Here is a 16104-nt window from a genome sequence, read left to right on the forward strand (position 1 = left end):
TAATAAGGTAACTACTATATAATTAACGTTTAAAAACAATTAAGAATATTCACCACAGTGAGATTCTTCTTCTCAGTACTTGTTTCTGCTTCTCTATCCTATGGGTGACATTTCTAACACCTCACTCAGAACTGGCTTCTTGCTGGCTGCTCCCCTCTGAGAGTAAGCATGGTTGCAAAACAGTTACATCACAGCATTTGTTTGCTGTCATTCTCTTAAACGACTTAATGGTTGGCAAACCACCACCACCAAAGTCATAGAGCTGGGACAAAACTGGCTCTGAAGATTAAAAACAACGTATAAAAACTTAAAACAGCCATTCACAATTTCACATTGGTCCATCCTGTCCCAATTACATCAACTTCACAATGGTGGTACTACTAGCACGATTTCCATACCTGTGTTTAGGCAAATGTTGTATGCAGTTAATATATAATTTTTAAACTTAAAGATGAATTTTATTGCCAAGCATCACCAACTTGCCTACACTTTCAGAAAGGTTTATAATTTGGGAAAGTGTTACCAAAGCAGTATACAAAATCTTAGGTCAGATTTGGTTTGAGGATGCTGTGTTTAAGAAGTGACTCTGGTTGGTGTACATGTGCACATCAGTAACTTTCTTAAACACAGTACAGATGGGAACTGGACACACAGGGAAGCCAGAGCGGATGATCCGCTCAGGACCAGCAGAGTGAGTGGCGATACTGGGAGGGCATAAAGAGGGTGGGTTGGAAAGGGGGAACCTATTTCAAGGATCTACATGTCACCTCCTCCCTGTGGGACATACAACAGAAAAGTGGGGGGAGATGTGGGGCAGAGCAAGATAAAACAAAACAATAATTTATAAATTATCAATGGTTCATGTGGGAGTGGAGAGGGAGGGGAAAAAATGAGGACCTGATGCCAGGGGCTTGGGTGGAGAGCCTAAGTTTTGAGAATGATGAGGGCAACGAACGTACAAATGTGCTTTACACAATTGATATATGTATAGATTTTGATAGTTGTATGAGCCCCTAATAAAATGATTTTAAAAATATGAGCTGATACCAAGGGCTCAAGTAGAAAGCAAATGTTTTGAGAATGATCAGGGAAACAAATGTATAAATGTGCTTGATATATGGATGTCTATGTAGATTGTGATGAGTTGTACGAGCCCTCAATAAAATGATTGGAATAAAAGAAAGTGACTTATTATACAAACAAAGGTAGAGAGGCTAGTGCTCGCTGAAGAATTCCATTTCTGGGAACTAATCTTGTTATATGTCCCTTGTACACTGTTGTTTGCTATTCATTTCAGCATTGTTTTTAATAGCTAAAGAAAGGAATTAACCCCACTATCAGCACGGGGCAGCTAACCTGTTATATAATGGAACACTGTGTAGAGAAGAATGAGTTTTTAGCATATGGATAGGGAAAAAACACTGACGTATGTGCGGTGAAAAAACAAACTGCAGAATTGTTAATAGGATACTCCCATTTGTGCATACAGCGGGGCTAAGGAAAGAGCACATGCCAACTTGTATTTATGCAAGAAACCTCTGGCAGGATGTAAAACAACTGCTAGGAGTTGTTATCTGTTTGAGGGATTGATAGGACTAAGTGGCTGATGAGAGGGGAGGAAGGGCTATCAGAGAATAGCTTTTGGCTGTCTGTTCCCACAAAGCATTTATCCATGAATTCATTTACTGATTTTTAAACTATGTGAGTGCATTGCTTATTAGCAAAAACATTAAAAAATTTTAATGTCAAAAGTACTTAATCAAAGGCATCATACATCACTACCTAATAGTTTCATTACATGACAGAGAAAATACAATTACTGTCAAAGTAATTGCTACAATATATACATATTCGTACTAGTATTCTTATAAATGTATATTACATTTAAAACATCCAGAACAGTAACAGAAACATGGTCAAGGCCCAATAATTAATAGCTATAATTAGCAAAAGGTGGAAGGTTACAGCGAAACATCAAAAGAAAAGCTACTTGTGCCTACCACTCTTAGCTTAGGCCTAGGCCTCACATAAACTAGCTACTTTTATAATAAGAATAATTCTTGCAAAGGAAAGTATTTTTAGTGAGGCAGCTAAATGGGGTGTGTGTGAGCAAAACCTGAACCTAAATGTCCAGTAAACAAATAAGCCAAGAAGTTATTGTAGAAATTGACTTTATTTGGTGAAACAAAATATGAGAGCAATGGTTGTAAAGGAAAAATCAACAGAAAGCAACACACATTTTTGGAAAATAAAACGGTTTCCTCTCAGACCGTAAACTGCGGGGTCCACGGAGGGTACTGACTTGGGAGTTTCAATGGCAGGAAAATGGGAAAAGGGGTAGCAGTTTGGTCGCGTTGACTGAGAAATGGCATCTTATTACACTGCCTCCTTTCTAGCAAATAGGACACCAAGATGGTGGGAAGCAGAGGGATAAATAGAGAATGAACGCATTTACTAAATGAATGGTCATCGTTGAATTTTCTTTGTTTCTTGAAAGACCGAAGGTAGGATCCAACTATAGTCAGCTTCGGAAGAGGAGGAGCCTGATAGACATTTGATTAACCACAGAACAACGTTAGGGCAATAACCACGTTAGGGGAGAGTCAAATGTCAATAAGCTAAGGTAGGTGAAGGGTTTACTAGAAGGATGAGAGCAGGACTGGTGCTCTGGAAGGAAAACAATAGTGACTCCACTACACACACTCTAAAGGGGGGGGGGGGTGGCTCAGCGAAACTGCAGAGGGCTGATCCTTAGACCAATCACATCCTTGCCAATCTCTGTCACCTGTGGAAGAGGAAATGGAGACAAGTTAAGAGTCTGTGCAGATGAGCAGCTTAGAAAGTTGGCTCCTTCCAACCTCAATGGCCGTGGTAGACAAGTGTGTGCTGTTTCTTGGCCTGGGGAAGTGGCAAAGTCCTCGTTTCCTCCATTATCACTGCTTTCAGGGGCTAGGGCAAACCCAGGAGGACTAGCAATGCTGCTGTCCCATCTTCTATCCCTGATATTCTAGAGGCATGTCTTGAGGTCTGTACTTACTGTAGTGACCCTGCAGATTTGTCCCTGGAATTCAGGGAAATAGCAGGCTCCACTGAGCGGACACTTCTCCACCGGCTTTCCACGGTAAATGGGCCGGTAGGAAGCAGCACAGATGTCAAAGGGGTTGTGCATGTCATAATTGAGCTGGCAGGCATCTGTGGGGTTCTTCTCACATGCAGTCAGGATTTTCCGGGTCTAAGATAAGGAAGGAATATTTTATTTAAGATGACCGAAATCTGCACATAGGAATGCAAATGATCTCAGCACTGTTGTTTGATGCAAGATGAAGTTGTACTCTGGGTACAGCCTCTATTCCAAATAGAGAATATATGTGAAGGGACAGCAATTGCGATTCATATTGAGCTATCCCCTTCACATCACCAAAGTAGCTCCACCAAGTTTGGGATTTATCAGGGTCAGGTCCTAGGACGGGTCAATGAGAATGTATCTGGAGGGCACCAGCAGTGGGGCACTGTTATGGAGTGAGCTGTGTCCTCCCAAAATACACGTTACAAATCCTAAACCCCTATGCCCGTGGCTGACTCCCATTAGGGAATAAAATTTTCCTTGTTATGTTAGTGATACATTTCATATATATGCTATCTCTTAAGCCAGTCCCGTCTGAGCTATAAAAAGAGAATGAAGTACAAATGGAGAGAAGAGGACGTGGAGGATCTGAGGAACAGAAGGTAAGAAGGGACAAGGACCTTTCCCAGAGCCGGAGAGAGATAGCCTTCCTATACAGGTGACATTATGAATTCAACTGGCTAGTGTGCTACACTGTGATAAATTAATCTGTCTGTTAAAGACACCCACTTGTGTATTTCTGTAATAGCAGAACTAAGAAACTAAGGCAGATGTGTACATGGAAGTTCATGGTGGATTGAAGTTGGGACAGACTGGGGTTCTTTTTAGCTGCAGTAGAGCTACTCTAGGTTGCAGATCAATATCAATTCTGAATAAGTTATTGAGTTTCCAGTAACAAAAAAGATGGTGCTGTTGTTTTTTTGTTGTTGAATGTTTTGGTTTGTTTCAGAGGCAAAGACCTCAATTTTCTGCTCCCTCCATGCAAGAACAGATCTGGTTCCTTTATGAAATACCTGTTGAGCCACCTCGGGCTTGGGGCCAAGTTCCAGCAGGCGCCGAGCAAAGGTGGCAGCTGTCTTAAAATTCTTAAGTTTGAAAAAGAGGTTGAGGGCAGTGCGTAGCACCAGGATCATGTGCACAGGCTGCAGGTTGGAGTGAGTGAAATAGGCTGCCATCTGGTGGACAGAAAGAGAATACAAGCCAAGTTGATGAAAACTGCTGGGATAGATCACTTACAAGGTGTTATATACATACTTAAAAAAAAAACAAAAAACTCAGGATTGGCTTTAAGAGTCCTCCCAAGAGGTTGAGGAAGCAGGTTTTTTTTTTAAATGCAGCTTCTCTCAAGGAAATGGGTTCAAATTTTTCTTCTTCCCCAGAATGTGTTTGGAATGATGACATTCAGATCTAATGTAGGGTGAAGGGTAAATGCCAGAGGCCCGGAGCTCTTACCTCACAAATGCGCTTCTGTTGTTCTAGGGTTTCCTTGGGCAGCTTCTTTCTTTCTATTTCCATGGACAAACCCACAATATACTCACGGCAGATGGTAATGAGCTGCTGGGCCTGGCGAGGGGCACAGGAAGGTCACGATACAGAAGCATGAACGTGGGGGTGCCCGATCTGGGACAAGTAGCTAGCCCCTCACCTCTGCAATCTCCTGCTTGTTATCCACAACCAGAAGAGGCACACTCAGTAGGATGGAGCGGAATTTTCCCACGGCCTCCTCAAACTTGCCCACTGTGGTAAGCTGGTAGCACAGCTGCAAGCGTTGGATGAGGTCATCCAGCTTCAGGCCTACTGCTGGAACACCATTCTTCAGCCCCGCATCCTTCCTGGACACCAGGAAGTAGACAGACGAGAGAGAGTCGTCACTGTTCTAGTCAACATGACCACAACCTCCCTAGCGAGGAAGTAGCTGGGGAGAGGAGAGCAGCAGATGGGACACCACCCTTGACAGAGTGCTGAGACAAGATCTTTTCCTACGAGGAACTTTCCCCAGCTCTGGGGAAATTCTCAACGTGTCACTGAGGTTGGCTCCTGAAATATCTACTGTGACTTGGAAGAGATGGGAGCATGGAGCAAAGGGCCTTACCAATTTCGATGAGGGTAACTGTACATGGAGGGCAGGCAGGGCAGAGCCTGATAGGTGGTGCGGCCTCGGGCATAGGTCTGCAGAAATAGTTGCTTGTAGGGGGCAAACTGGGTTACCCCAACCTGGTCATGTAGGAGCTGGAACAAAAGGAAACGGACATAAAAGATGTGGGTCACACCACTTAAAAATGAATTGATCATGGACAACATAATCTAACGTCTCTGTGCTGATTTCCTTACCACTAAAATATACTAATTATAGGACCTACTTCATGTAATACTTACAAAGTGTTTAGGATACTGTTATTACTGCTATCATAGCACAGTGTTGAAAAGATGTATCTATTCTGGATGGGGTGCTGATCTCACTCATGTGAACCAAGGGGACCATAAATGGCTGGAAGATAGCTGGAAAGATCTCTGTTCAGCGATGCTTAGGTCAAGCAGAAAGCAAGTTAGAGGAAGGCTCTGTGAGACAAGTTACAGAGGCTAAGATGCAGGGCATTCATGCTAAGCACACATCTCCTGCCTTATGTGCATTGCTTAAGATGAGTCAAGAACCGGCCTGGAGCCCTGAGCTAGGCATACTCAAGATGAAGAGTCAAGATTACTTTAAGAAACTTACCCGCATGGCTGTTTCAAAAGAGCCTGCCAGGATGTGATCAACTGGGAGCTGAGAGTTATTGCACCAGATCTACAAGAAAGAGGAAACCCGGCTCATGTAAATTTTGATTTTTCTCTTCCCAAACCATCCTACTCTATATATCTACAAGCAGAAAGGTATCTGATATGGCTGTGACTAAATAAAGTATGAAGGGACTTCAAAAACTTCTTAGGAAAATGGAATCAAGACTTAATGGAACTTTTCCAATTATTTTGAAGCCTCCTCATGTCAGCCAGCTCAAAAACACTTCTCTCAAGGACCCTGCTTTCCTGCTCACCTGAGTTGGGCTGGTTCCCTTCGTGGGTGGCACAAAGAAACCATCCTCAGCTCCGCCAGCTGCCCCAGGGGGTATATCCTAGGGGAAAAATCAGGAAAAGAGTAGTTTTTAATAGCGATTGAAGCACTTTGACCTGATGAATCTCACTAATAATCCACCACTGCCTTGCTCTCAGCTTCTACTGAGGAAGCAGCTGGTCATTATGGTAGAAGACCCTCAACACAGCCTCACTAGTAACAACATGATACACAGAAACTCAACTACAGAAAACAAAAACAAAGACCGCTGTCTTGTCATAAATTGCTTTGGCACAAACTTGATTATGTCCTCCTTTCCTTTTTTTGTAGTATCACTTGTTGAGTTCTCAATGAATGTCATAGTGCTAAATCATTTACCTACATTTTACTATTTCCCACATGTGCGGAAGGTAGGAACTACTAATACATTTGATAAAATACGACTCCGCTAAGTTTCACAACTTCCCATGGCACCATTCGTGAACAATAGCATCAGAATCCAAATTCGGGGTTTCCTAACTTCTGAGTCCACTACCAATGGCTTATGTAATAGCATCTGCCCTCTAGAACCTCATCTTTCAGCAAAGAATACTCTTGAAAATTTGTTAGCATGTTAGCTGGTTTCAGAAGACGTGTTTTTTTTTAAATCACTTTATTGGAGGCTCGAACAACTCTTATCACAATCCATCCATCCATCCATCCATCGTGTCGAGCACATTTGTAGCCAAAACATTTTCTTTCTACTTGAGACCTTGGTATCAGCTCCTCATCCACCACCCCAATGAACCCTTGATAATTTATAAATTATTATTATTGTCATGTCTTACACTGTCTGATACCTCCCTTCACCCACTTTTCTGTTCCCCATGGAGGGTGTTATATGTAGATTCTTATAATTGGTCCGCCCCCACCTTTTCTACTCCACCCTCCTGGTATCGCCACTCTTACCACTGGTCCTGAAGGGATCATCTATCCTGGATGGATTCCCTGTGTTTCCAGTTCCTATTTGTTCCACTGTACATCCTCTAGTCTAGCCAGATTTGTAAGGTAGAATTGGGATCATGATAGGTGAGGGGCAGGGGTGGGGAGGAAGTATTTAGGAATGAGAGGAAAGTTGTATGTTTCATCGAGCACCCTGACTGGCTCGTCTCCTCCCTGAGACCCTTCCCTAAGGGGATGTCCAGTTGCTTGCATATGGGCTCTGGGCCCCACTCCACACTCTTTCACAATATGATTTTTTGTTATTTGATGCCTGATCCCTTCAACACCTCATGATCACCCAGGCTGGTGTGTTTCTTCCATGTGGGCTTTGTTCCTTCTGAGCTAGAGGGCCACTTGTTTACCTTTAAGCCTTTGAGACCCCAGATGCTTTATCTTTTGATAGCTGGGCACCATCAGCTTTCTTCACCACATTTGCTTATGTGCACCTCTTCAGTGATCATGTCAGGGAAGGTGAGCATCACAGATTACTGGGTTATTAGATCAAAGTGTTCTTGCATTGAGGGAGTACTTGAGATGTGGTTGTTTTAAAATGTTTCCTAGACTAGTAACACAAAGTGAAACGATGCAGGAAATTGGCAAAGATGTTTGATAGAACAGTGGTGACAGTGATGGACAATGACAGACCCAAGTGGGTACAAAAGTGGCCTTCTGATTCATCAAAATCACTAGGCCTGCCTTACAGCCTTCTACTGAGGCTGCCGGTTGTCTCATCTTCCTCATGACAACTGCCCTTGGTATGGATTTCACCTGCATATAAATATGCCTAAGAGGGCAGATGTTCTTGGTCTACATAAGAAATGCAGCATGGGCAGTCTTACGGAGAGAGCAGTCAGACCAACAGCACGGGGGGGAGGGTTTAACTTTTCTGGGTGTGTTTGCTCAACTGAATTGTATCTGAGATGAATTACTGAGAGGTAACGACAGGCAAGCATAATAGTGGGGTAGGAGTTAAAAAACAAAATGCAATTATCTATTAATATGTGCATATTTGTTTATGTGTGTGTGTTTGTAAATGCAACAAGGTAGCAGATGGATTTTGGGCCTCTACTTAAATCTGACCTCAGCACAAGAATGGCTTGTTCTAATAATGCGGCACTGCATGACACCCACACCTCCCTGACATGACTGCTGACTACAAAATGGGTGCAAAAGCAAATGTGAAGAAAACTGATGGTGCCTGGCTATCAAAAGCTATAGCGTCTGGGGTCTTAAAGGCCTTTTAAACATGTGGTTCTAGCAGGGAAGCAACAAAGCTCACCCCTGGAAGAAGCAACACCAGGGTGTGTGATCATGAGGTGTCGACAGGAAGAGGTATCAGAAGTTCAAAAAACACACATCCAAATTGATATGAAGGGACCTGGATGTCCACCAGCAAGACAACTGGACAGTCCCACTTAGTAGGGTCTCAATGGAACAGAGGATAAATCCAGGATGAACCACATAACTATCCTCTAGTTCTTTAAGATATCTTCTATTATGCCCATATTTGATATACCTCATGGGTCATGTTAGATTTGTGTATGTTCGTTTGTACATTTAAGATAGCACATGGTAGTCAAATAGTGGATTCCTCAGAGACACTGACATGAGTAAGGGTTCCCTGAGGGTATGGGTCGTGGGGGTGGGGTGAGGGTTTGATAGCACTGATGATTGATTGTATAGCCACACCTGATGGGATTGAAAAACAACTGTATGGGAAGGGAAGGGATATTTTGCAATGAGTAAGATATGTCAATAAAAATATTATTCAAAAGAAGAGGGCAGTGTACCTCTCCTCTTCCGGGATAACGCTTGTGTATCAAATTATACTAAACATTACATGATCATCTCGTTCATCTAGAACAGTCCAACCCACCCCCCACCACACACTTTGTCACAGGGGTACAATTTAGTGATAGCAATTACAATAATTAGTACTTTTCCCTTTAATACATTCTGTATTTCCATCACTGTTAACCTTTTCTTGCCCCTCTTTTCCACTGTCATCTGTGCATTTGCCCTTTTGTCTTCTGAAGTCATGTAGGATTTATCATTTTGGGAGTAACTAATTTTACTCGGGATAATGTCTTCAAAAGCCATACGGAAGCATGTATTAAGACTTACCTTCCCCTATTGGCTAGGCAGTATTCTACTGTTTGAATGTATCACATTTTCCATTCATTTGCTGATGGGCATGGAGGTTTTTTATGCCTTCTGGCTATAGTGAACACTGGTGTACAAGTCTCAGTTTGAGTCTCTGCTTTCAAGTCTCTTGAATTTATACCCAAGAGTAGAAAATTCCAGAGTCATACTTTTGTTTTTTAAAAAATCCACCACGCCGTTTCTCACAACAGGTGTACCATTTTCATCAGCAATGGATAACGGTTTCAGTACTCCCACATCCTTGCTAGCATCTGTTATTTTCCAGATTTTGTTTTTTTAAATCTGAGATACCCTTGTGGGTATTAAATGGGTATCTTGTTGTGGTTTTGATTTACATATATTGAAAGGCTAATGATGTTGACCATCTTTTCATGTACTTGGTGGTGAAATGTCTATTCAAATTTTTTGCTCATTTTATGACTGGGTAACTTCTTTTAGTTATTGTTTTTTATTTATTATGGTTACTATATTCTTGTCAATACATGATTTTTGAAGATATTTTCTGATTAAAAGTAGTTTGTCCCCCCCCCCCTTTTTCTTGGTAAAGTCTTTTGATGAACAAAGGTTAAAAATTTTTATGAGGCCCCATTTATTTATTTGTTCTTGGCTTTTGGTATTACATTAGAAAAGTCATTGCCCGACTTGTTCTTCTAAGAATTTTATGGCTTTACTTTGCACATTAGACCCTTAATCTGTTCCGAATTTGTTTTTATGTATTGTGTGAACAAGGATACGGTTTCACTTTTCTACAGGTGGAACTCCCATTTTCCCAGTTCTATTTGTTGAATAGTTTTCCCTGTAGAATAACTTTAGAGTCTTTGTCAACAATCAGCTGACTACATCAATGTGGACCCTCGATTCTATCCCAGTACCAGGCTGTCCTAATATGGCTACAAGATCCTTACCCCCTTTCCTAAGGGATAAACGCCAAAGCAGAGGTCCTAGATTCTCGTCTCTCCGGGTAACTCAGGACAGGTGGATGTGATGCAGTCATTAAAACCTACCTATCCCCGTCCCACCTTTTATTCCAACAAGAGATGAGATTAGAAGAAAAATTAGGTCTCCTATCTGCAGGGGACTTTAGGTTACAGGTAGGGAGTAAGGGGTGAAGGGAAGGTCACTAGCTTGAATAGGGTAAAGAAATGCAGAAAGAGGGTTAGAATTTCACATACCAGCTCAGGAGGAAGCTCCAAGTCTTCTTCTACTTCCCAGCCACCTCCTTCTTCTTGTCCTTTGCCAAGAGCATCATCCCCCAAACCGTCAGAAGCTTCCACAAACCCATCTATAAGGAAAATCCATACTCAAAACAGATTTGTACAGTGACAGGATCTCAGTCAAATGGCAGCTAACTATTGAGATCCTTGTTGATCCCTCATAATGTGGAAGCCAGTCCCAATTCAGAGTCCACTTTGCCAGCAAAGCCCTAAAATGGCACTCTCACCTTCATCCAGCTGCAGCTCGGCATCCTCCCCCCAGCCCTCAGTTCCAACAGTGTCTATGTCAATGTCAGCAGCCAGTGCTCCTCCCTTCCCTGCAGAGGAGGAACCAGAGAATTAGTTATAGCCAGGTAAGTCTGAGATAGGTTTTCTCAGCAGCAAACTGCATCCTTTCAGAAGGTGTCAAGGTTATGGTCATTCTGTTAATTATTTTTGTTATGTAAATGTAAGGATGCTTGATACCCAGAACGTTGGAGAAGATTTGTTATGCTACCTTGGCCTCACCGCCATCAAGTTGGTATCATGTAGATTCCAATTCACACTGACCCCGTAAGACAGGGTAGAACTGCCCTTGCAGGTTTCCGAGTCTGTAAACGTATACGGGGGCAGAAAAGCCATCGTTCCCCGATGGAGAACTGCTGACCTTGTGGTATGGAGCCCCACTCGTAATCCACTACGCCAGCAGGGCTCGAAGGTTCACAAATAGAGCTAGTAGGCGAGAAATGGAAGCAACTGTCCTTCCTAAGACCAAAAATCAGCTCTTAAATCATCTCTGAAGCCACAGCTTTTGGTTAATTCTAACCAATGTTTGGAATTTCTTTCTGAGATCTTTCCTAAGTTCTCATCACTACTGTTGTCCACTGTCTTGAACAATTCAGTGTACTACGAGTTATGAAAATTTTTGTAAACATATTTTTAATTTCCACAACCACCACCTCAGAAGGAGGTTGAGCAGACATTACCACGAAATTAAGAAAGTTGTCCAAGGCGATCCTGGTAAAGTAATAAATCTACAACTCAGACCTCTGAGACTAAGTCTACATTTTGACAACATTTATGAAAAACAATAATATTAAATAGCATATTTTAAAAAAAGGTTTTACAACCTTAGCACATTATTCAGTTTTCTCCCAAAGTTATTTCCTAATTATAATTCATGCTTTACTGTTTTGAAGCCAGGCAAAACTGGATTTGATCTAGCTTGCCACTCACTAGTTACATGACTTGGGGCAATTACTTACCTTACTTGTGGGATTAAATGAGATTAATACTTAAAATTCTGCCCAAAGGTTTGAAATACACAAGCAGACAGTATATTTACTCACTTTCCACTTTTAATAGGGAGCTCTGGTGGCCCAGTGGATTATGCACCGGGCTGCTAATGGCAAGGTCAGCAGTTCAAAACCACTAGTCACTTTGCTCTGGGAGGAGGACAAGACTTTCTACTCCTGTAATAGTTGCAGCCTTGGGAACCCAGGGGCAGTTCTACTCTGTCATGTAGGGTCATTGTGAATTAGAATCACTTGGATGGTAGGGAGCGCCTCATTTTCATTAAACCTTAATTCTTTCTTGGTTACATGTTTTAATCCTTTTTTCTTTTACAGTTCCCTGAGATGAAATCCAAATTCTTGAGAAGGGAAAAGATGAAAGTTCCCCATCATCTTTCTCTCTTTGTCTGTGCATCACACTGGGAAAGATAACACCTAGGTCGTGGAAAGCAAAGCCTTCAACGGGAAACATGTTGAGATGCTGCTGTGGGGCTATTTTGGGTCTGACGAGGTTAGTAGGAAGACACTTCTCAAAGATCTTTCATCGACAGCGCTCTCAATACTTATCATTTGAGTGCAGACCTATTAATTCAACCATTTAATTTTTAGTTCTAGTTCGATTTTTAAGGATGCCTTATCAAAAACAAAGGAGCCCTCATGGTATAATGGGTTAAATATTGGGCTGCTAACTGTAAAGTTAGAGGGTTGGATTCACCAGCTACTTTGTGGGAGATGGGAGAAAGATAAGGCTGTCTGCCCCCTATAGACTGACAGTCTCAGAAACTATAAGTAGTTCTACCTTGCCTTATAAGATTGCTATAACTTAAGATTTCCTAGATGGCAGTATTTAAAAAAAAATTTTTATCATACAAAGGCCCAGATGCAATAAACGGAAATGACTATACTACAGACAAAAAACAAGCTAGGCTTGTTTTAGAAAAGGGGCGGTGTGAGAGGAGGAAATGTACACACTACTACTAAGGCCATAAGTTTATGGCCTTAGAAACAATAAGAGTAAAAAAAAAAAAAAAAGAAACAATAAGAGTCACAAACAGGTTATCCCTATCCCTCCCCTTGTGCCTGACTCTACTTATGTGGACCCAGGCTTGTGCATGTGTGTGCGTGTGTGTGTTGCGGGGGGTGGGAGGGGGGCCTAAGGACAGAGTGGAGGGGAGAAGAGGAAAGAGCAGGAAAGGGAGCACAAATCCCCAAGGGTCATTGTAGGTTCTTATTTAGGAAAATAACTGGTGGCCATGTTCAAGAAGACAGGAGGAGTACTAGGTATGGGAAAGGTGCAGAGTGGAAGCACACATCCGTCTGAGGCAGCTGAATTTGCACCATGAAGATGGTGCATCACAAATGATCACATACTGAATGGAGAGTATGACTACATCGAAGGTAAAACCTAAGGAAGTACATCAAAACGTTAGCAGTAGTTGTCAGAGGTGTGAGCTAAGAGACTTCTCCCTCTTAATGTACCCCCATCTGTTTTTGCAAAGCTCATGCCAGGACTTTGACACCTCAGTGCTCCATGAGGCTTCATAGAGAAGCAAAGGACAGATGACGCTAAGAGCTAATGGCATCCAATAGACACTTCTCTGAAAACAAACAAAAAACAAACCTCTAAATGGGCACCTACCCTTGCTGGCAATGGAGCCTTCAAAGAATCCTTTGGACACAGTCAACAAGGGCCAATTGGTATCCAGAGGCATGATAGGTGCAGGTGGCTGGAGCAGCTGGGCATTAGGGTCAATGTCTGGGATCTGAAAGGTATGAGACTAAATGATTAAATAGCTCCCAGGAGTCACAGAGGGGACGAGTATGATTCTTGTGATCTCCTTTGTGTCTCTACCTCTCCCAGGAACCAGGTGGGAGGGTGATGTTTACAGTTCTAAATTGTCCCGAGATCGCAGAGCGAATCCCCTGCTCACACACTCATGTAAGCAAAGACTCACTGTCTCCTTCTCCGGGTCGAATGTCTCCTTTAAGCTCTCAGCTTCTTCATCTAAGCCATGGGTGGCTGCTGTGAGGTAGGCTAGCGACTCTAGAGAAAAGAAACTCTGTGAAAAAGCAGGTACATTTCCAGACTACTACGCTGTAATGAGCAGCATCTGAGAAGACCCTTGGGGATCTCTCCTTCTCAGCACTCAAGCTTTTGCATAAATAATCTCTTTACTTTGAGATCATTATGGGCTGGATTAAGGGACTCCCTTCTGAGAATCGGTTACAAAGACTGTGGCTTCCATCTTGAACATCCTCCCTTGCTCATGTACTGAGGAAAGCTGCTGCTGTGTTGTGAACTACCTATGGAGAGGCCTCCATGGCAAGAGACTGATGTTTCCCAGTCAACAGCCAGTGAGGACCCAGGCCGGCCAGCAATATGGGACGGAGCGTACAAGTGGATCTTCACTCAGGGCAGCCCTGAGATGACTTTGGCCCCAATGAACGCTTTGACTGCAGTCTTATGCGAACCAATGGGGCAGAGAGGCACCCAGCTAAGCCACATCCCAAATTGTAACAAAATAAATGCCTGATGTTCTAAGACACCAGGTCAGGAGGTAATCTGTTCACAGCAGCAGCTAACTCATGCGTGTGCTTATCCTTTGAGTGCATCTATCAGTATGGAAGAGAACTCTGGGCTCACCCTAGATTTCCCTTTTACATTGCATACTCAGTCTTTCAACAAATTATGTTGGCTCTACCTTCAAACCATATCACAAACCAGAACATCGCTCATTTCCACATGCTAGCACCCAGTCACATTGCCGACATTGTTCATACTTCTTGTTCTCTGTCAGATCTCAAATCTAGTACAATACATGATATTTAGTGAACTCTCTAAAAGGATCCCTTGACTCTATAAATGAATAAATAAGCAAATCAGTAAAGCCTCAAGAATTGAAGTAAAGAAATAAAATTCAAATGCTACCCAACCAACCAAATACATTTCTAGATCATCTACTGCAGGACCTTTTAAAACATCCTGTCTTCCCCTTAACTCCTAATTTTTTAAAAAAAAATCTTAATTACTATTTTCTTAAGGGGGTTTGGCCACACTGGATATTCTGGGAGCACCTCCATGTGGCTTTGAGGAAAATCTCTGGGGCACAGCAGGAACATGCTGTTTTGAAAACAATCACAATCACTCATAAAAACTCAACACGAACAGAAAAGGACTTTCAGAGGTCCCACAGGGGTTGGTTAGTCGTGATTCGATACTCACTCTGCCCACAGTTCTTCAGGATCCGCACTCTCTCTGACACGTCCCCTAGGTACAGGGCATTCTGGTAATGGCCACTCATGTCTTTCCGGATCTCAGCTTTACCAAGTTAATAGGAAACAGCCATTTAATTACACATCTTTCCCCTTAAAGTCTATTCCCTTCTCGTCCCTCCTTGCCCTCAGGAACCTCTGCAGAGGCCTTACCAATCTTCATCATTTTGCGTAGTTTCTCTAGGTTGCCAGTAATAAGATACAGGAAGGAAAGTTTGTCGAAGTTTTTGGTGCGCTGGTAGCACATTTCCACAATCTGGTGATTCCCCTGTAGTAGGGCCACTTCCCCCAGCTTTTCCCAGCAGTTTTTGTCATCCAGTGCTTTGGCTGCTTCCAGAGCAATCTAAAGAATGGCCAGCGTTAGCAGACTGGATAATACTATGACGCAAAAACCAGGGCTTTGCTGTCAAAGCGCTTGTCTCTAAATACAACTCGTAAGGAAATCCCTAACCTTTGAATCATTTGTAACTTTTGGTCTAATTCTAGCACTAAAAATCCTATCAGTAAAATATCACTTTGGGTGCATGAACAGAAGAGTAACGATACATTAGCCTCTACCTCAAAACTTTACTTTGATAACGAAATCACCTCCTCGCAGTTGCCGATACTATAGGGTGCTCTAGCTTATCTACCTTATTTCCACCTGCCAAGTTTGAAGATCCAAAGTCCACATGGAAGAAGCACACCAGCCTGTGTGATCCGGAGGTGCCAAAGGGATCAGTTATCAGGCACCATCAGAACAAAAAAATCTTATCATAGTGAATGAGGAGGAAAGTGCGGAGTGGAGACCCAAAGACCAGTTGTAGGCCACTGGACATGCCCTTACAGAAGGGTCTCGGGGAGGAGACGAGCCAGTCAGGGTGCGATGTAGCAACAATGAAAAATACAACTTTCTTCTAGTTCCTAAATGCTTACTTCCACCCCCCCCTCCACATTCATGATCCCAATTCTACCTTGCAAGTCTGGCTAGACCAGAGGATGTACACTGGTACAGATAGGAACTGCAAACACAGGGAATCCAGGGCGGAT

General features: G+C 42.7%; 1 protein-coding gene across 2 annotated transcripts in view; it reads right to left on the reverse strand.

Moving 5' to 3' along the window:
* Positions 1 to 2154: 2154 nt before the first annotated feature.
* The window catches only part of COPA (coat protein complex I subunit alpha), a 61298-nt gene continuing 47348 nt past the window's right edge, over positions 2155 to 16104 (reverse strand). For both annotated transcript variants that reach the window (XM_075563663.1, XM_075563662.1), the window contains exons 20-33: positions 15229 to 15418; positions 15026 to 15121; positions 13758 to 13846; positions 13442 to 13565; positions 10759 to 10848; positions 10490 to 10599; positions 6157 to 6234; positions 5841 to 5909; positions 5217 to 5353; positions 4770 to 4956; positions 4577 to 4687; positions 4138 to 4299; positions 3038 to 3232; positions 2155 to 2785 (exon numbers count right to left, since the gene is read on the reverse strand). In XM_075563663.1, the coding sequence (XP_075419778.1) occupies positions 2726 to 2785; positions 3038 to 3232; positions 4138 to 4299; positions 4577 to 4687; positions 4770 to 4956; positions 5217 to 5353; positions 5841 to 5909; positions 6157 to 6234; positions 10490 to 10599; positions 10759 to 10848; positions 13442 to 13565; positions 13758 to 13846; positions 15026 to 15121; positions 15229 to 15418 (1698 nt within the window). In that variant the 3' untranslated portion in view covers positions 2155 to 2725. The remainder of the gene's footprint in view (positions 2786 to 3037; positions 3233 to 4137; positions 4300 to 4576; positions 4688 to 4769; positions 4957 to 5216; positions 5354 to 5840; positions 5910 to 6156; positions 6235 to 10489; positions 10600 to 10758; positions 10849 to 13441; positions 13566 to 13757; positions 13847 to 15025; positions 15122 to 15228; positions 15419 to 16104) is intronic.

This window comes from Tenrec ecaudatus, chromosome 1 (assembly GCF_050624435.1).
Source record: "Tenrec ecaudatus isolate mTenEca1 chromosome 1, mTenEca1.hap1, whole genome shotgun sequence".
NCBI classification, from domain to species: Eukaryota; Metazoa; Chordata; class Mammalia; order Afrosoricida; family Tenrecidae; genus Tenrec; species Tenrec ecaudatus.